Consider the following 20,272-nt stretch of genomic DNA (forward strand, 5'->3'; position numbering starts at 1 on the left):
GAAAGGAGAAAGTTGGATGATTCTAGTGCTGGATGGAGTAGGGTGCCGCAGCTCTGGTGACCTAGTCCACGATTGCTAATTTTATTAGGGTACAGATGTCAGCTTTGAATATTAGCACCTTGGACTTGGCAGCTCTATTGTGATGCAGCTTGCAGCGAATTTCCCAATGGGGATGCATTTAAAGTGTTTCATGGACACTACCTCACTTCTCCAGGTGAAAATTTAATTGGAATCTGCCAGTTTGTACTGATTTATGCCAGGAAGTAATCATCACAATACCTGCTGGTTCTTTGCTAGTTGTGCTGGTTCCAGTAGGGTGTTTACTGGTTTTGTGCTGCCTTTTGTTGGATGGTCGTGTCGGGTGTCAGAACCCCGCACAAGGTATGAGCTGTTCACGTACCGACTGCGCCAAGCAGATGCCGTGTGTCGCAGATGCAAGGCAGGTGTAAGAGACAAATATTCTTTACTCGTCCCTTCGTTCAGGACATGCAGGGGCCGCAGCCATCGGAGATGCTTCACACCAGGCACGTGCGTGCGGTGACCTTCAACCGCAACTTGGCATGCATCGCCGACCTGCGGCCTTCGTTCGCGTTTCTCGTTTGCTGCGCCCATCTTGATGGGGACACGAAGGGTAAGCACGCCTTTCCATCGACGGGGCTTAGTTCAGAAATGGCCGCAATGCGTAATTAATGATATGCCGGAATGATATTTGGGATCCTAGCAAACTGCTTTGATCCCCACCAGAGTTGTTGAATGAACATTCGACAGTATAAGCTTCCACAGGGCCAGATACTCTGAGAGGTAAGGTAAATATGCTAATTTGTGCTGCAAACACAATTGTTTGCGGATTCTAATTGACAGGAAGAATCAAAATAGTACCTTAAGGCTGAAAACGATTATGACCGTTTGAAACCATCACTTTTCTTACTGAGACCGGCAGCATACGTCGCAGCATGATTGCATCCTGGCAGGAATTTATTCTCTCCAGCTACTCTCTTCTTACCTTGTGAGTGTTCCAGTTCAACGCCACCAGTGACAGTCGTGTCAAAAAGGCTTTGGTTATGGTTATTGTGCAGTGTCCATTATCATGAAGTGACCATGAAGCCCGTCATGGTGCCTGTGAGGCTTTGCGTTCGCCTGCTTGTCCCAAGATCGCAAGTTCTTTGATGCCGGCCGCGGCGGCCGTATGTCGATAGTTGAAATACAGAAATGCCCATGAGCTGTATTAAATCAGTACACTCAAAGAATCCCCAGTCACCCAAATTAATCCTGAGCCCACCACTACTGCGTCCCTCGTTGGCCATATGTCGTTTCTGATTGTTAATCCCCACAATTTACAATTAATTATGTAGCGGAAGTTGTATTGGTTTCATGAAATTCAGTGACTGCATGCATAAGCCAAGCAAACCAAGAACTCAAGCAATATATTGTCGACAGCTTGTTTTGTTTCAGGTCTTGATGAAAATATGGAAGACTACTTTGTCAGTTAACTATGATTGCCTGATTTCTGTTTTTTTTTGATCAGGAATCCTGAGCTATTTCATTTGCTGTTTGCACTTTTATAAGCCTAGTCGCTAAAGATTATGGAAGTGTTGTGTTTTGCCGTAGGTCTGCAGTTGGTTATAAACTCAGAGGAAAAATAAAGGAGCTGAGGGAACCATGAAAATCCCGATGCATTACTGCATGGACTTGTTAAACAAGTCAAACAAGTCATGACAAGTGTCAAACTTTTGTTTCATTACGATTGATGCTGAGGAAATTACTCCGTGGTACGGTGCTGTATATCTCCTGGCTGTTTGACGATATAAGTTACCCCTTGGCTGGCGGGTCCCCTTTAATTTTTTGGTACGCCTTTGCAGTGTGCACAGCTGGTGTTGTCAATGAATTCACTCTGTACATTTCTTTTTAGCACATGCCGTTCAACAGTGGTTTTCAGAGAACCTCCTGGCCTGCTCAACTTCTAAACTTTTGGTATGCACTCTTCACAGCTGACACTTTTTTTTCTTTTACTTTATGCTTTCTTGTGTATACGTGCACGCTGTTTCCAAAAATTTATTTCACAAATTCTGTTGTTTGCTTGACGTGACTTTTTGGTTTTGTTTACACCTGCTACAGTTAGCCAAAAGAGCAAGGACTTTGGTTAGTTTCAAGGAAAGAATAAAAGAGAGAGTGCTAATTGCTCCCCCTCCATGGTTTTACCTCCACCATCTCCAAGAGTGCAATTAGTCGAGTAGAAGCACATCTCAAACTGTGCACTACTCTGTTTTAAGGGGGGAAGAGGGTCTTAGAAAAAAATTTTTATTAATGAAGTCACAATTATGAAATCTTCGGGGAACATGTATTTTCGTGTGCTGATTCAAATATGGAATTTAATTTCATGTGCAACAATTTCTTGAGCACTTATGCAATATGTTATGAAACTTTTTGTGGCGAGCTTTCAAGAAATCTTGCTGCAGGGAACTTGTTAGAATGCATGCCATTGGTTTTTCTTGACATTAAACTATGCAATAAAGCTGAAATTATTATTCTGCCTGTCATAGAAGTTGAGGTATAGAATTTTGAAGCTGTCACTTCAGAAACAAGAAGATAGATTTTTCTTCCCGTTTGTGAAGTACAATATTCAAAACCCTGTAACTCAACTTCTGTAATAGGCAGGATAATAATTTTACCCTTATTGCATAGCTTGTTGTCAAGACAAGCGGACAGCATACATTCTAGCAAGTTCCTTGCAGCAAAATGTCGTTAAAGCTCTCCACAAAAAGTTGCATAACAAATTGCATAAAGTCCACAAGGACTTGTACATTAAATTAAATTCCATACTTGGAATCAGCACGCCGAAATACATGTTCCCTGAAGATGTCATAATTGTGACTTCATTAATAGAAAAAAATTTTTCTAAGACCAGCTTCCCCAATATGCCCAACATGATGTTCCACCTCCACCGTCTCCAAGAGTGCAAATAATCGAATAGAAGCACATCTCAAACTGTACACTACTTTGTGTTAAGTGCAGTTAGAGCATACCATATTTACTAGACAACACCCTCATCTCCAAATTTGGGACGAGAAATTGCGGTGTAAAAAAAGGAAACTGTCATGACCCAGTTTCTCAATCCGCTACTCAATGTTGCTCAGTCCCTCAATGTGCTGCACTAAAATAGATTTAATTTAACCAGCTTTTCTAACACCATGAATGGCACAGAAGAAACCCGTCTCTGGGAACACGCTGATGAGGTGAGCTCATCGGACAGACACAGGAGCGAGAGCTGATGTTTACAATGATGAATTTTTATGACGCAAAGGCAGCCTTGGTCCAAAGGATAAGGCACTTTCATCAACGCAAGGGAGTGGGGAGTTCTAAGACCCATTTCCAGGCATTCCATCCAGCAAAGCCAGGGCGAAAGCTTGCGTACTGTACCCTTGGTGGGTGCCCAGTGGCACAGGGAATGCAACCCTGCACATCCAACATGTGAGATGCATGCTCACTGACAAGGCCACTGTTGCAAGGAGAGTGAATGTGGCGAGAAATAGCGAGTAAAGGGGCGACTTGTCATCAGTTGTTGCATTATCCTGAGCACAAATCATAGCAGCACTTCATTCGTATAACGCACATTTTGTGATGCAAGGGAGCCAGTCAGGCAAAACTAAAGGACGAACACTGCGGGTCAGTTAATCTGGTAAAACTGGCACTCCATTGTGCAACAGTGTATAGCATCAACAGAGCACACAGCTTAACAAAAAAACAGACCGATTTTTTTAAATGGCTTCGCATTATAATAAAACAATTTCCAGACCAAAGACAAATCAAAGCCCATAACGCCATCATGAAATGAATTTATACACGATGAAGTCCAGACGTGCAGATTAACATTCAGTATTGTGAGAAAACAAAAAATATGTCACGGTACAGTACCCATACAGCCAAATGTACGCTGCTTTTAACGAAGCCTCGAGATGCAACGGAAGTTTCCAAATGCAGGCAAAATACACACAGCAACAAACACAGTTTGCACAGAGTCAGTAATGCTACATGCATGACGAAGTGAGGTCAGTCACTTGTGACCAGCCACAAGTAATCATACTGCACTCTTCAGCAAAGCCTAAACGACAACCATAAACGAGTGAACAACGGCAACTACAATACCAGGTAGAATTCACCGCAGTATATACTACTACGGATGAGTATATCCACGATTTTACCGAGGGCTGCTGGGAGAGGGTGAAAATACTCTCGACCCGCGCGCTTCTCTAGCCTGCCACGGTGGCCAACTGGCTGCGGGCGGTTACATCGCCGGCTCTTACCTTCTCGGCGTAGCTTGTTTACAGATATCCGTACCTTATCGTGAATTTCTCGCCCTTCGCAACTAATGCCGCGATGCCGTACTCGGCGCGAACTTCATCTGGTCAGCACTGCGTAGTCGTCGGCTGTGGCAACAACCAGCGTAAAAGGAAAAACATCGCCGATAGCACTTGCGCCAAGCATGCTGTGTCCAGGTCTCAGTGCGGGTGTGACATGTTCATGTTGCACCGCTTTCCCGTCGACCCCGAGTTGAATCGTCAGTGGACGTCGCTGGTTAACAGAAAGGACTTTGCCCCGACTACAAACTCGCGCGTCTGTTCTCTGCATTTCGTCGATGGCAAGCGAACGGAGCAAAACCCACTGCCCATGCTGAATCTCGGCTACGAGCGAAAGGCAAGTACAATTATTGTCGTTTTACGTATAGTAAACATGCAATTTGCTTGCTGCAGAGCTTAAATGTTTATTATGCTGAATTTTGCATGCGTAAAAGCACGGACAGCATTTGTCACTTTTTTTTTTCCATTGCTTGCTCCATCACCGGGCACGTTTAGCGACAGCGGTGCGATATGCGCTGGTTGGCCGCAGATTGAACTTAAAACGTTGTCGATAACGTAAATGTGCAGCTTCACAACTTCACCACCGCCATATGTGATGTACAGAAGCGCTTTTTATTTCCGTTATTATAAATAATAATCGTTTCAGGTCATTCACGGCCGCAGACGCCTGATGCGCGATGACCGTGGTCCACCACCTGTCAAACGAAAGGTCAGATTGTTGAGTCTGTACATGGAAATGCCGAAACTCACGTTACATTTGATGGGAATAACGCGCTGCACAAGGAAAAACAACTGAAACGGCGGCGCTTGCACAAGCGCCCTCGTTTCAGCTGTCGTTTTTGCTCGTGTAGCGGGTTATTCCCATCAAAGTCCAAGCGCCGTCGTTTCAGTTGTTGTTTTTCCTTGTGTAGCGCGTTATTCCCATCAAATGTACAACCAACTAGCCCACATTGCTGCCTTGCTAGCTGTTGCTCACGTTACACTTGTTTCGAATTTTAGAGACAAGAAAGCCCAAGTGACAAGTCCGAAGCATCTGATGCAGTTCAGCAGACGCCACCGCACAATGTAAGAAATGCGCATTTATTATTTCACAATATTGTTAGCATTTATCGGGCTTCTACAGGAGCGGGCTGAAGTACAGACAGGTGGCAAGGTGTTTCAAAGCAATAAAAACACAGCAGTCTCAAATATTCGGTTCAGACGAATGCACAGCTGTGAAATTCGAGCAAGAAATGAGACTCATGTACAAAAAATATACAGAACAGCAATTTCAAAAACGCGAGTCTTCTAGAAAGATCATACAGTGCAACAAAGGCATCAAGTACCATATCTAGTTATACATTGGTAGGCAGATGGCTTTACGCACGTATCTATGCTGATGCCACCATGTAAAGCAGAGAAAAGAGTGCAGTGCACTGGCTTTCAGAGCTCATGATGTTGATTATTGTGCAATTTGTTGCCTAAACAGAGTGTAGCACTGTGAGGGAAATTTTCCCAAAATATTTGAGCATGCGAGAGGTCCTATGCAGAGTGACGTCTGGAGCAACACACTCACGTATGGCACACAAAAGGTGCGAGGCATTTGTCATGTCATTTGCACTGAACCTGTCTCGACAAGCTATGACTGTTCTAGTGAAGCCAGAGTTATTGTACGGAGAAGCTTGTTAAGCATCATCACATGCTAGATAATTTGAGATCAGGGTTATTTGCACTGTTTCATAACATGTCTCATCCAACACAGAAGATTCCATAGCAAGCCTGTCCTCAATCAGCAAACACAGTGTTAGTGTGCATTCACTATTTGATGCCTTGCAATGTGCTGAGAAAGTGGACTCACAGCTAATGTACTTCTCTGTTGGCAGGTTGTTTGTATTGGACATCACTCGGTCAGCCTACCTTTCAGCCACGGATTGAGTGTAAGTATGCATGCTCTCATCGTTCCTTTGTTGCTGAAGCTAAATTGCAGCCATCTGTTACTTTCTTTCACAGGTTATCAGTAATGTTCAAGATGCCTTTGCGCCCAGCAACAAACTAGATGTAAGTGTGTATGCACATACAGGTCCACTACATACTGAAATAGGCCGTTTTTGCCATTCTTGTGTTTGTCTGCCAGCAAGTTGTTAGACTCTTATGGCTTTAACTATCAAATCAGTATTAATTTCCAAAAATGAGCTTGCTATGCAGCAGTAAACTGTATATAAGCGTGCATGCTGTCCGAGCTTCCAGACGGTCGTTTCTGATGTTGCCTCTTTTTCTAGCAGGTCTCATTGAAAACTGATGCTGCTTCGTCTCGCCTAGACGCTAGCTTTGAAGAAACAACTGTGAGTGCTCATACAAAGTTCACTTTTCCAACCAAGACAACCTGCATTGCCTTCATGTTTATCTTTTCCTGTATTTTTCCGATAGATGGCCGCTGACCAACAAAACAGCAGTTTGTCAAGGGAGGAAACAGAAATGAAGGTAATTTATAAGAAAATGGATTCTCAAAACATGATACAAGATTGTTTATTATTTCAGGTGGAGAAGAAAGACAACTCTACACAGTGGGAATTGGAGGAACAAGATTGTTTATTATTTCAGGTGGAGAAGAAAGACAACTCTACACAGTGGGAATTGGAGGAACCAGTCCCAGACCACACATATGCAGACACAAAAGACAGTTCAAACACTCCTCTTACAATGAGAAGCATTCACTTTCAGTACTTAACGCCACAAGACGTACACTTCTACACTGGCCTCCCGTTTGATGCTTTTAATAAGCTCATTCTTTTACTGAGGGCCAATGGCACAAAAGTAGGGGGAATATTGAGTTTAGAACAACAGCTGTTGCTCACACTTATGAGACTAAGACTTCGGCTCCTCTGTGGGGACCTTGCAAGAAGATCCGGCATTTCAAATGCGACAGTGTCAACAATATCCTCAAGTATGATGTCCACCTTGGCTAAAGTAATGGAAGACATAGTGGTGTGGCTGCCTCGGTCAGTAGTTTATGACAGTATGCCGTACACCTTAGTGAAGAATGGCTACGACCACACAACATGCATATTTGACTGCACTGAGGCGTGGTTGCAAAGACCCAAGAAATTAATGGCAAGGGCACAGAGCTACAGTGCATACAAAGGGTCAAATACTATCAAGTTTTTGACAGTCATAGCTTCCAATGGGCTAATCATGTTTGTATCAGATGTATATGGTAGAAGGGCCTCCGATAAATACATAGTCGGACATGTCGCGTGGAGTACTATTTACTGCCAGGCGATGAAATTATGGCAGATCGTGGATTCAAGCTTGAGCCACATCTTGAAGCACAAGGAATCCGCATGAATGTGCCGGCCTTCACCAGAGGTATGTAGACTGTTCTCTACATTGCAAGCTTTCATGCACCTCTGGGTTTGAAATGCTCATATTTGTTGTCTTTTAGGAAAGAGTCAACTTGCTGAAAAAGAAGTGACAAAAACCAGGCGAATTGCCTCACTGCGCATCCATGTGGAACGTGCTATCAATCGGATAAAGACTTATCGAATTTTCAAGCAGGCTTTGCCTATCAAGTCAAGGAAGCATATCAACACGATTGTTTTCGTTTGTGCTGGCCTATGCAATCTGAAGGGCCCTCTGATCAAAGAGCAGCAAGAACAATAAAGGTTCAGCTTCAATCCCAGTACTGTTAGGGCTTGACTCATTTATTTCAAATGCTAACGTGCGATTAACACACTAAGAAAGCAAAAAATTGGAGGCTTATCAAGGTTAAGCCCAGTGGATGCGAAGCATGTTAAGCAGCTGCCTCAGTGTGGATGGGGCTAAGTAACGGAGACGTGGTTTTAGGTTAATCGTCGTACTTTATTCTTTGCAGCCCGACAAACACACTCTTATGGTCCGTAAATGCATGACTCTTGGTTTGCACGTCACTTATTCTGTATTGTCTTTGAGCATTTCTACACAACACCAAGTCTAAACTGTTTCCCCACTGAGTCGTGGACTTTGGCTGTAGTTGACACACGCCGAGGGCATATCTTTCTTCGACGGCCTACAGAAATGTCCTATCTCTCACCGGGTGCTTATTGAAGTCTCCCGTGCAGACTAACATTCTTTTGTCGGTGCGCGGTGGCAGTCCGTCTGCCATGATGTTGACTGCATCTTGGTTGCTCGTTTGGGGCGCGACGTATACACCAGAGACGACCAAGTCGACAGCCGGGATCTCTACGCAGAGAGCTTCTCCTCGCTGCATCGGCACCGCCAGCGTCACGACCTTAGCTCGTAGGGGGTCTCTGACGTAGATCGCCACCCCGGCATTTCTGGTTTGGTCGGGTCGTTTTGCAGCACCAACCAGGGTGAAGCCTTTAATCGTCTCCGGAGTGTCTTTGTCCGCCCCGGTTTCCGTAAACACCAGCGCATGCGCAGACATGAGCATTGCATCTGAGGTGATTTCGCAGTTGTGCAAGAGCAGCGATCTAACGTTTAGAGTAGCTATGGTGACCGCGCTCTTCTCCACTAGCCTTTCGCAGCAGCTAAAGGCCGTTTCCAGAGGGTGCTGCTGTAAGCGTTCAAACTCTGCTTTAAGCGTCCTGTCGGGGTTTGGGCCTCTATGCGTGAACTTGTAGCAGCCGTCCTTGTTGGTCAAGTAGAGGCCTTCCAGGCTCGTGGCTCTGCTAAGGGCCACGTAGACCAGCTTTTGGGGGTGGTTGGCCGCATACTCGTAGACGACCGCGTCGAAGGTTCCTCCCTGGGATTTGTGAATCGTCATCGCGCTTGCGGGTACCAGGGGGAACTGGGTGCGTTTCACCGACATGGACATGAGGTCGATGGGTATCCAGGCATTCATGTTTCGTCTGTAGCCGCGCTGGGCCAGCTTTGCCTTGGCCAAGATTCCAACTCCAGGGGGCAGCGCAGCCATACTCGGCAGGGCTCTCCCTGTGCATCGTACTCGATGAGCTTCAGTTTCCCGACCATTCCGTTTACCAGGCCATCGGTTATGTCTATGTTCTTTAGAAGCATGTACGGTTTCTCTGCGCACAGGGCAATGGTCGCGGGTAAATTCCCAGTCTCGACTCGGCCGGACGTTTCCAGCGCTCTGGCCGCCGCGTCCTTTTCGTCCTGGGACCTATACCCGGTTATGAAATCTCTGGTCGGGTGGTCTACCTTGTCTTGGGAGCGCTTTGCGATCTTGTCGTTGTAGGCATCGACGTCCGCATTGCTGTAGTAGAGCCGCACGGCTTCGGAGCGACTTCCCGCCTCTTCCGCGTCGACGAATCTGGACTCCTGGAGCTCCACTTCAAAGTCCTCCAGCACGGCGCCGTCTCCGATCTTGGTTAGAAGGTTGGAGAAGACCACGTCGCTCTGGCGGACCACTTGAGTCAGGGGGAAGTATTCGAGGTTATGCCACGCCATGACCTCGGTGCTGAACACGGCTCCATTGGACTTGGGTCGCTTGTACACCTCGGACGATCTAACGGGTGGCAGTTGCCTCATGTCTCCGCACAGAATGACGTCGAAGGCCCCGAAGGGCTCTCTCATCCTGTCGGCCCTGATTTGGCGGAGCCTTCGGTCGACCTGCCGGAGCAAATCGGAGGAGAGCATGCTGACCTCGTCGATGATTACGCATCTCACTCCCTTGAAGAGGGTTCTGAACGTGCTTAGGTCGGCCGCGGAGAGACCCTTGTCCTCGCGGGAGTGGGACATGACCATCTTGAAGGCCGAGTGGACGGTCACTCCGTTTAAGGCGACCGCGGCCTTGCCCGTCGTGGCGCAGGCGACGAAGGCGTTAACCCTCGAGATCTCGGTGTCTCCGTAAGCGATCTTCTTGCTTTTGCAGTATCTGTTGTAGACGTCCATGATGAGGTGGAGGGTGAAGGTCTTGCCGCAGCCGGCCGGACCGGTGAAGAAGATTCGGAGGGGCTCGGAGTCGTCGGTCGTGAGGCGATGAATTACTTCCTCGATTATCATGCGCTGCCGGTGGTTAGTCATCCTCATCCTCGCATAGAAGTCTTCCAGCGGCATGCAGTCTTCCCGCTTCTTCACGGCGGGGCAGTTCGAGGCGACCAAGGCGCTCGCGACCGCGTTCTCGGGCACGATATCGGTGTCGTCGTTCTCGACCACGATTTTGGCCCGAGTCGCGCCTCTCTCCTCTCCTTCCGCTGCGGCCACCGCGCGCTCATCGTCCTCTATTCCCATGCTCTCGTTGATGTTTTTGACGTATTCCAAGAGCTCGGCACTGGTTACGCCGCTATTGAACTTCTCCTTGACCTCCATGAGTCTCTCCTTGTTTTCGTCGAAGATGGTCTCGAACTTGTTGCGATCTAGAAACTCGTTTTCCCTCCTAAAGGGCACGTACAGCATCACGTGCTCCCTCTTGTAGTTGACGACGTCGTTGATGTCGTAGTCGCGGCATCGGAGGATCGCCCTCTTCGTGCGCTTAGTCAGCTTGCCTTTCGAGCTGTATTCGGTCATGAATTCGGCCAGCGTGAGGTCTTCCAGCTCGGGAGGGCGTTCTTCGTACTTGTCGATAGCGCTCTCCCGCCAAATGTCAGTGCTGTTCGCTTCGAGGTGTTCCCTGTCCATTTCGTCCTTCGTCTTCTTGCTGCGAATCCGCTCTTCGGGCCACACCGTGTTCACGAAGATGACGTCCGTGCTGGTTTCGCTCATGTGGAACTGCAGCAACACCCAGGCCGCTTCTTGTGCGGACATTTCAATTCAGTTCAGGATGCGCACGCCGAGTTTGCGTAGGGCCAGCTCGTACGTCAGCTTGTTCTCCGCGTCTTCGTCGAAGATGGCCCGGAGGGCTCGGTTGAGGGAAGAGACGCCACGATTGGACTTGTTTACGTACTCGACCACGTAGGCGGCACAGGCGTACACGTCCAGGATTATCTGCAGGTCCATGTTCGAGTTGAGGACGTGGCCAATCCACGGGTTGAATGCGTTGACGTTGCATTGGTCCAGGTCTCGCTTGAGCATCAGGGTGGGCCTCGTAAGGCCAGCTCGGATCACCATCTGGTAGTGCCCAAAGTCGCGGATGCCGTGCTGTTCCCACATGTATTCAAACGACGCGTAAATTGTGTGTTGCAAGACGTCGTGCAGAGCATCCCTCGTCGCCTTGAGGTTTTCAAAGTGCTTGGCGCCCTCGGGGTCTTCTTCCTTTTTTGGCGAGGCCAGTGGAGTCAACACCACGGTGCAAGGCATCGGCCACAAGGGGAAGTTGAAGCGACACGTCTTCCTCGATCCCTTGTAGCACGTGTGGGTGTGCTCGTGGCATTGGCAGCTGGGCCTGGCCAAGGCCTCGTTGTTCAGGGACAGGATGCGTTCGGGCAAAGCAACCGTCTCGGGCATCCCGCCGTTCTCCACCTGTTCATTAGGCGCGTTAGCAAGCCAGAGGAGAATGTGTGCGTGAGCACTGCCTCGGAGTTGGATTTCGATGCGTTTGAAGCATTCGACGACGTGGTTTGGCCGGAAGGAGCTTATGCGTTTGTTGCAAAGTATCTGCATGATTACTCTGACCATATGTTCAAAGTAGATGGCGCAAACCACCGGGTCCTCGTTCACCAGGACGGCCGCGTAGTACCTGTCCATCTCCTCTTCGTCGTAGTCGACTTCGTCCTTTGCAACCTTTAGTTTCTTCAGGAGCTTCAGGAGGTCGGGCCAATGCATCTCCGAGGCCGAGAGGGTGAGAAACGCCGTGGGCTTGCCCAATTGGCGTATCATGGCAAAGAGCTCGCCCTTGCGGGTGTGCCAGTATTGTACGTTATTAGGCACGCCCTTCTTAAATCCCAGGTCTCGTTCTACCAGGTTCTGGACCTTTTCGGGATTCTCCACGTCCTCTCTCGTCAACGCCTGCAATCCGGGGGCGTTCTTGAAGAATGCTTTCATGTTGTCGCCGACGCGATAGCGTATCACCTTCGCGCCCATGTAGAGGACGTGATCCGGTAGCGCTCCTCGTCTGTGGCTACGGCGAATTTCCGACGCGGCCATCGAGGTGACGCTCGGTCTCGCCTCCGGCTTGATGTATCGGGGGTGGCCGAGATAGATCTGCGGGAAGGAGAGCTCTTCTGCGTGGGTGTCGTAGAGAATGCTGATTGGCCTCTGCCCTTCCCCGGGAGCCATCGTCACGGTGTGGTTTAGCATCTCGTCCTCGTCGAACATCAGGGTGCGTTGGTCCATCATCAGGGCGGCCGCGTCGAACATCGGGCTGTCTTCGTCTTCTGCGCCGTCGTCGCAATCCTCGAGGTCCGCCCCGGTGTTTTGTTCGGCCTCGGCGATCATCTCCATGACTCTGTCGATGTCGAACGTGATGCCGTAGTGCCGGTACAGCGGGGAGTCTTGCAAGACCTTGATCCACGGCAGCAGCACCTCGCGGGAGACCTCGTCGGCCAAGTAGACGCCCTTATCGATGCGGCGCCTCTTGATGTTCACTAGGATCTGGTGTTGGTCGTCCACGTTTCTCGGCAGTTGCTTGAGCATTGCGTCCGTGCTCACCGGCACGTTCACGATGGGGCCCTTGATGCCGTACTGGCCGTTCTTCCAGTTCATAAGCCTTCGGATCTGAACGAAGGGTATGCGTGGGGACACGAGTCTCTCGGCGACCGGGTTTAGGCGCGGCAGCCCCTTTGGCATCGGCGGGTACTTGTAACCGTTGGACGTGCTGTAGAAGGGAATCTTTTGCTTTCTGAGGCTGCCCTTACACGTGTTGCAAACCACGGCTCAGGCCAATTGATTATCGGTCCACTCTGGAAATGCTTGGCACAGCGTGGGGAACATCGCGGGAGTCACCGGCGTAAGCTTTTCTTTGTGCCATAGGCGGGCGCACACCGAACATGCATAACCAAACGGATTGTTGGTGAAGCGCTTGGCAAACTCAAGTGTTGCGGCATCAAACTCGGCCACTCTTGTGGCGTGCTCCCTGCGGCGCTCTTCGGCAATCTCCTCGCTGGTTTGTCGTTGCTGTAGCTGACGCATGGCCGCCTCTTCGATGCGTCGCCTCTTCCGATTTTCCTTCTCCGTTTCTCGTCTGGGCCGCTCCTTTTCGAGGCGCTGCTCTCGTTCTTCGGGAGTTTCTAAAGCACGCTTCTGTCGGTTGGCAACATTTCTCCCTTCCTGTCTCAGTCGTTCCTTTTCGAGTCGCTGTTGTCGCTCTTCGATGGTTTCCATGGCACGTCTCTGTCGTTTAGTGGCATTCCAGCGCTCCGAACTGGTAGAAATGCTGACGGAGTCGCCGATTCCGCTAGTTGAATCACTGGTTGAGGCTTCACTTACACCCTCGTAGCGTTGTCGTCGAGCCGCATATTGAGCGCGCCGCTTGGCTAGGCGTTCTTCGCGTTCTTCATCGGTTTCCGTAGCACGCTGCAGCCTTCGTTTTGCATTCCTATTATTAACGTCCTTAGCGTTTGGAGGCATCTTGACCGCATACACGCCCGGCGCAAAGACGCTGGCGCGGTTGCGGGCACAGAGACTGACGCGACGGCGGGCGCGCGCCGCTTCATCCCTGGCGTGACGTCACATATCACGTGATGCAGCGATGGTGGCGCCGCCGCCACGTCGCGCGCGACGGCGCGAACCAAAGCGTGGAGGCCTCCGCCGGGCGACGTCCGACGGCGCGATATGAGGCCCCATCTGCAGCCGGTGTGACGTCATCACGTGACGTCACATCATGTGATCTCACTTCAGGGTCAATGGTGGCCACCGCCGGGAGGCGACCGACGGCGCGATATGAGGCCCCATCTGCAGCCGGTGTGACGTCATGTCACGTGACCTACTTGAAGGTCACTTAAAGGTCAATGGTGGCCACCGCCGGGAGGCGACCGACGGCGTGATATGAGGCCCCATCTGCAGCCTGTGTGACGTCATCACGTGACGTCATGTCACGTGACCCCACTTCAGGGTCAATGGTGGCCACCGCCGGGCATCGCGCGAAGGCCCGAAACCTACGTTAATATGCTTCGCATAAAAATGCAGAACACAGGCATCACTGACAGTGCACTCTATGGCCGCTGCGCCTTCAGGAGACAGCTGTGCAAGGAGGAGGCAGTTCCTGCTGTGCATCATCAGCCTTGGTTATATCCACTGCACCATAAAGGCATCGTCCAGCTGAGACTTATGTTATCCTCGTAAATTTAGCAACCAACTCCCTTCACAGCCTAGGCAATATTATGCTCTCAAAAAAGCTTTCAAGATTATTAATGTGGGTTTCCATGAATCCTTCATCTCTCTTGACTGGAATCAATGCTCCCCCTTGGTCTACATGCAAGTACAGGTAGCAAACAGTGCTCCCTACCAGGTTCAGGTGCAGCTGTGCCTGAACTTGGTAGTAGTATTTATGTGCTGCCTTTAGTACACCTGCAGAATCTAAGCAAAAATCTGCCTTGCACTGCCCCTCCTTAATTAATTCGTCCGGATGTACATGCCGCAAGCTATATAGGCATTTAACCTCTAAAAGTGCTGGGGGGTGGCAATCGCAGACAAGCAAACCGTCTGGACTACACCCAAGATACGGATACCTTGGATGAATCATCAAACCGCAATCTTCGAGTCTGCAATTTGTATGCTTTGTTTGAAAAGCAGCAAGAGCACGCTGTTTCGCTAACTGCTCATAATTTATGCCATACTGCATGGCAAGGCTGGTAATGCAGTTGTCATTAAGTATTCTCTTCATTAATGACTCGCAATTCAATCGTTTGGAACGGCAAACATCTTTGAACAATGAAGCAGTTATCCTGCCCTTGCGGTGGGAAAACCACTCGGCACAGTTTCTTTGCTCCCTTGCGGCAGCTTCAATTTTTTTTGCAGAGGTCATGGTAAGGCTGAGCTTATCCACTGCTCGCTCACTTCCAAGCAGCTTTCCGAAGTTGAGGTTGCACAGAGGTCTTTCGAGAGTAATCTCTAAGTCATCCACTGGTGGCTCCACTTTGTTCAGCTGCCTTTCTTTGCACTTCGGTGACTGGAAGGAAACCTGAAAAAAAATGTCTTCATTAGTCTAGTTATAAATTTTTATTATGGGCAAAGATGTTAAGAAGTCTGACTAACAGTTTAGGCAACAATACAAGGGCGGCAACACTGCCTTGTCAGCAAGAATACATTGAGCATGGCTGTGGGTTCAGGTCATTCCTAAAACTTGCACTCCAATTCAAGATAAATAAGTCAAGTTATGTTCATGCATGACAAAGGCTTATGCATTTTTGTCGCTACCTTCTCTGAGTGATGTGTCGCTTGTTGCCTCTGGACACTTGCTGGTGCCTGAGAAGGTTGCTGGATCTCCGTTCTCGTCGTCATCAATGTGTTGTGGAGAAGGGTGCCTGCAAAATGAAAAGCATCACCACAATGCCTAACAGCCAATTTCATTCCATGAAAGGCACTCAAACTCACACCTACATATATTAGTCAATGTACTACCTTCATTTTCTAAAATATGACAGTGCAATCAGGACAAGAGTGAATAAATGGATGGATGAGCCCAGTGTTCACTTGCAACTGCATTCATCAAAAAAGTATAAAATATGTTCTACAATGAAAATTTTTCATATGTGGCTAGCACATGTGCTCCGAGGACTTGTAAATGCTTGGCAAAATCTTTCCACAAACTAACACTCAAAGATATTGATCCCTTTTACACTTACACTCTATTTTGCTCCTTACTGTGTTCCATTTCAGTTTATACTCACAGCACATAAATGCACTGAATATGCAGCTCTAACTAAGAAAGAAATCATCTCTTTCATAAGGAACACTGCAAAACGGGACTAAGCACATACAGCGGTGAACTTTTTTTTTACATTAAAAGCAGCATTCATTCTCACCCAGATACACATGTGTCAATGAGCAAATTTTTTTCTTATGAGCCCGAGTTCTCAAAAATGGCTTCTCTTCCCTTGGAAAGAAATGAAGATCTCATTATTCGTGTTCTGTGTTACCGACAATACGAAAATTTGTCGTCCAGCCAGCCATTCCACAGAATTCAAACAGGTTCATGATTTTTCTCATTCACATATGCTTGCAAACAGATTTTTCTTGGAATGTGAAATATCTTCAACATGTGACAATTGTTTTCTCCTCTGTCTGCGAAAATGACTGGCTTCCAAAATGAGCTGCATGTGTATTCCATATAAAGTACATAAGCTCTATATCTTAGATCAGTTTTCACTCATTAGTGTCCATGGTCCTCATTGTGCTACTGAACTTCTAGAAACTAATGACTTTGATCACTTGCCACTTCCTTGTTGTAGAGCCTTACTCGTACTATATGCAGCAAGTGACAATGTTATCTGACACTGAATACCAGCAAAGCACACTCATATTACTACACCGGCAACCAGCTTGTTTAATAGATGTGTGTCATCTCAGCAATACTCACCAGGAATATTGAAGAGCTCGCCATAAGGTGACTTTTTGATGTGGTCTGCGAGTTCTTCTTTGCTTGCAAAATGCTTGACCTTTCGGGTCGGCCTTGGGTGCTGCGTGCTTGCGGGGTCCACCATTGACCTCTTAAGATTGAAGGACATGGAATTGAGAAGGGCCGGCTCAACATTTCTCTTTGTACCCCGATTCCAAGCTGCCGCCTTGTCGGTACATGAGATGCCAGTGATGCCTGCTGGACGCCCATTTCTAGCTTCCACAACAGGGCACCAATATGGCTACAAACACGTGCTTTTCCAGCCATGCAAGAACAACCAGCAGTCACCACTTGACCATTCTTCCGCACACAGGCCCAAGGCGACCATGGTTTTTTGTTTACTGCCTGAGAGGGTCGCACATCGGCCTTCACATACACAATATCAGCAGCTGCTTCGTGACTCAGCACCTGGCCCACCCAACCGCACTGCAGCTGGTTATAAGAGTCCAGGCTTTTGTACGCCTCTGCCTCTTTAAGATCACAGGCCTTTGATCTAATCAAGTAGCATACAATATGAGCACTTGTTATGCTTGGCCAGAGTTTGGTGTCATCTGTCCACTGCTGCACGAGCAGGGGATGAGCATGGGTGTCACCATCTGAAAAAAAAAGACGGCATGCAAAGGACATTAAAATAATGATACCTCCAAAGGCCGGCAAAAGTGCATTGGGCGCTACAGCTCTTAAGGAGATATGTACGATCATGAGTTCACTGTAATGCTGCCATAATATGGATCCCACAGTTGCTTCTGCCTTCTTGAAATTTGAGCAGTGCAAAACAGATGCGATAATGCTGGTTAACTGCCCGAATACAAGGCACACAAGTCCGATCGCAAAGCACATATGGTTGCGCAAAATACTCTGACGCAACAGGAGTTGGCGGCCTTACACATATTTCGGCAACTGGGCAGACTATCAACTAACACTGCCTCGCACATAATCAAATTGCGCTCTCACGGCTGCGTGTGCTTGTGCAGCCTACGTACGAGGCGTGAAGGGTCTACCAATCTCGTTCTTTCCAACTTTGTTTCGTGACGCATCGAGCGAGTTCCACATTGCAGTGGTGTGGCTATGTGGGACGCGGCCGACAACGGGAAAGAACACGCGTACTGACGAAGCTAATTCGAAGGATTTACATGTAGTAGAACGTACGGTACACGTCAGATGCGGCCAAAGACGAACTGTGCGGGATTGCCGGAGCCCTCGCGAGCAAGTTCGGAACGCCAGCCCATCGGTGGCAGAAGGCAGCGCAGATCGGCGACTCCGCTGTCAGCGGTCTGCCGGTCCTTCTTTCCGCTGAATGTCAGGTGGCCCGCGGTAACTTACAAAGACTGTAACACGCTACGCAGCCGTTAAAAAACAATATTTATTTGTTTACTACGGTTATTCATTATTTTAGTAGTAAGTAGCACAGACACTCACCGATCGTGATCGTTTGCTCCGTCGATGCAATAACGGCCGGTTGGTTGCCTTGACCACCAGCGCTTCCAGCCGCTTGCGCCATTCAAAATGCACACGGCTTCAAGCTCACCACTGCTACGTTTCGGCAGATTTATTTTGCGAGCGGGGGTGCCGGCAGAACGACGAGCTGCACTCCAGAACACGCTGAGACGCTACGCAGCCCGAGCAGCCCAAGCCAAAAGTAACAGCCCGTAACGGCAGCGCCGCTACGCGGCGCTGGGGTCTAGCAATATGGCAGCCCCCAGGTATCGAAACTGAAATCGTGTATACTACTACGGATGAAAAGTTCCATTGAGTGCAATTTTCATACTTCATGTTTCTGCTTTGATTGAAAAATGAAAGAATATTGTACAAATGAAAAAAAATTAATTTGTGCATATAACCATATGACCACACAAGTACCAGCATGATTGCATTTCGTGCTTTCATGCGATGTGACACATGAAGTTTTTGACAATGACCATCAGCTCAGAGGTGATCTTGCTTTGATCTCTCAATAACAGGATGGGGTCTGTTTTGCCCCATTTTGCACCGAAAATAAAGGCATCATTCTCTGCCATTTGTATTTTTGATCAGGCATAATATCTTGGAACCAATGGGCCTCGTTTAGTAAAGGTGCATACCAGATGCTTATTTTTTTTCTTCAAATATTCTTGTCACAAAGTTACTTGATGAAGTGACTTGTGATGAGTACACACAGCTAGGCTTCACTTCATTGCTCCCTGTGGTCAGGTATTCTGTTAGTACCACGACTGATGTAGGAATTTCATTGAGAGCTTAATTTAAACTGTTCAAGCGATGCGTGCCGGTGATTTCTGCCCCACGACTCTTGAGATAAGGAAAAGAAAGAACTTGGTGCCCCCTCATCATCAGTAACAGCTGAAGAAACCACTATGCAGCCTATTTTTATTCCCGTTATTCCCTACATTCCTCCCCATACAAAGCCTAATGCCATTCCTGTGGAAAGATATATATTATTTTAGAAACAAGTTCACTAAAATGTTCTTGTTTTGGGGGCAGTCCCCTTTGTCCGTATTATTTACATCGCTGTAATTCAAGCAAAATCATTAAAAAACACTTCCATCTCGCTTTGCACATAGATGCAATGCAGTGAGATCACGGCACATGCAATTTTCCAGGTTATAATAATAATAATAATAATAATAATAATAATAATAATAATAATAATAATAATAATAATAATAATAATAATAATAATAATAATAATAATAATAATAATAATAATAATAATATAATAATAATAATAACTTTATTTGCATCACACGTACATGATGCCGGAGGCCAGCAGAAAAAGCTGTCATTAAGGCAGCTTGACATGGCCGCCGGCCCCCACACTGGCAAGTGTGAAACCGCAAACAAAAGCTATACATTGAAAAAAGGAAGTTTCCACGAAAACCTGACTGCAACAAGAGGGCACACACTTTCAACAAATCTCATCGCCGGAGATATATAGACAACATAGCAAAATGAAAGTGACGCTTTGAGATAGAATATTGTGAGACTATTTTGTTGTTCTTATTTTTAGTTCGTAAAGTAGTGGCGAAGTTCCTTGAAAGTAATATTTTCGGGTTGTATGTTTTTCTTATGCAACGTATTTAAAAGCCTTGGTAACCGGTTTTTTAACATTTGTAATCCATATGTTGTCCTACATAACTTTCCACCTCTCAAAATTTCGCGTGTTGTATGCTTTAGGGTGACTACTTATGTTGGCTATCTGACGCAAGAAACAAGTACCATTTTTTATCTCTTGTTTGTATTGTTTGCACAGACGATAACCATAAATCTTCGTAACAGGCATCACGTTATACATGTGAAATAATGGTTCCGAGGGATAGCACATGGGGACACTTGCAACGGCACGTAGAAACTTTTTTTGCAGAATATGAATTTTGTGTACATTGTTTTGCGTCGTAGAGGCCCAAACTAAATGGCAATAATTAAGTCTTGAACAAAACAAGGTATTATACAGCATTATCATTACATTACGCGGTAGTACACTTGCATTTCGATATATGAGGCCGACTACTTGAGAAAGTTTTTTGGTTAAGCAGTTAATATGTGCATCCCA

At 47.5% G+C, this 20,272-nt stretch overlaps 4 protein-coding genes across 4 annotated transcripts; 1 reads left to right on the plus strand and 3 right to left on the minus strand.

Moving 5' to 3' along the window:
* Positions 1-4,249: 4,249 nt before the first annotated feature.
* On the plus strand, positions 4,250-8,016 carry LOC144109904 (uncharacterized). Its single transcript, XM_077642675.1, has 7 exons — positions 4,250-4,692; positions 5,002-5,064; positions 5,355-5,420; positions 6,218-6,676; positions 6,762-6,815; positions 6,873-7,700; positions 7,777-8,016. Exons 1-4 carry the CDS (start codon positions 4,375-4,377, stop codon positions 6,353-6,355), a joined length of 585 nt encoding a protein of 194 aa, XP_077498801.1. The 5' UTR covers positions 4,250-4,374; the 3' UTR covers positions 6,356-6,676; positions 6,762-6,815; positions 6,873-7,700; positions 7,777-8,016.
* A 1,154-nt stretch (positions 8,017-9,170) lies between these two features.
* On the minus strand, positions 9,171-11,036 carry LOC144115492 (uncharacterized). The gene has a single exon (XM_077649934.1). The coding sequence runs from the start codon at positions 11,034-11,036 to the stop codon at positions 9,171-9,173; it is 1,866 nt and encodes a 621-aa protein (XP_077506060.1).
* Positions 11,037-13,043: 2,007 nt separating this feature from the next.
* On the minus strand, positions 13,044-13,869 carry LOC144109897 (uncharacterized). Its single transcript, XM_077642664.1, has one exon. It carries the CDS (start codon positions 13,734-13,736, stop codon positions 13,044-13,046), a length of 693 nt encoding a protein of 230 aa, XP_077498790.1. The 5' UTR covers positions 13,737-13,869.
* A 468-nt stretch (positions 13,870-14,337) lies between these two features.
* On the minus strand, positions 14,338-16,916 carry LOC144115571 (uncharacterized). Its single transcript, XM_077650024.1, has 4 exons — positions 16,687-16,916; positions 15,525-15,631; positions 15,165-15,276; positions 14,338-14,402 (listed from the first exon to the last, which is right to left on the minus strand). Exons 1-4 carry the CDS (start codon positions 16,832-16,834, stop codon positions 14,338-14,340), a joined length of 432 nt encoding a protein of 143 aa, XP_077506150.1. The 5' UTR covers positions 16,835-16,916.
* Positions 16,917-20,272: the final 3,356 nt, after the last annotated feature.

Source organism: Amblyomma americanum, chromosome 1 (assembly GCF_052857255.1).
Source record: "Amblyomma americanum isolate KBUSLIRL-KWMA chromosome 1, ASM5285725v1, whole genome shotgun sequence".
Lineage (NCBI taxonomy): Eukaryota > Metazoa > Arthropoda > Arachnida > Ixodida > Ixodidae > Amblyomma > Amblyomma americanum.

Bases quoted from the DNA above. Each gene is read 5' to 3' on its own strand.
- LOC144109904 (XM_077642675.1), top strand. From the start codon at position 4,375: ATGCCGTACTCGGCGCGAACTTCATCTGGTCAGCACTGCGTAGTCGTC. The intron at 4,693-5,001 runs GCAAGTACAATT...TAATCGTTTCAG, and splicing joins ATCTCGGCTACGAGCGAAAG to GTCATTCACGGCCGCAGACG. The intron at 5,421-6,217 runs GTAAGAAATGCG...CTCTGTTGGCAG, and splicing joins AGCAGACGCCACCGCACAAT to GTTGTTTGTATTGGACATCA.
- LOC144115492 (XM_077649934.1), bottom strand. From the start codon at position 11,036: ATGTCCGCACAAGAAGCGGCCTGGGTGTTGCTGCAGTTCCACATGAGC.
- LOC144109897 (XM_077642664.1), bottom strand. From the start codon at position 13,736: ATGCCTCCAAACGCTAAGGACGTTAATAATAGGAATGCAAAACGAAGG.
- LOC144115571 (XM_077650024.1), bottom strand. From the start codon at position 16,834: ATGTCCTTCAATCTTAAGAGGTCAATGGTGGACCCCGCAAGCACGCAG. The intron at 15,277-15,524 runs GTAGCGACAAAA...GTTTCCTTCCAG, and splicing joins CGACACATCACTCAGAGAAG to TCACCGAAGTGCAAAGAAAG. The intron at 14,403-15,164 runs GTGAGCGAGCAG...TTTATGGTGCAG, and splicing joins CTTCGGAAAGCTGCTTGGAA to TGGATATAACCAAGGCTGAT.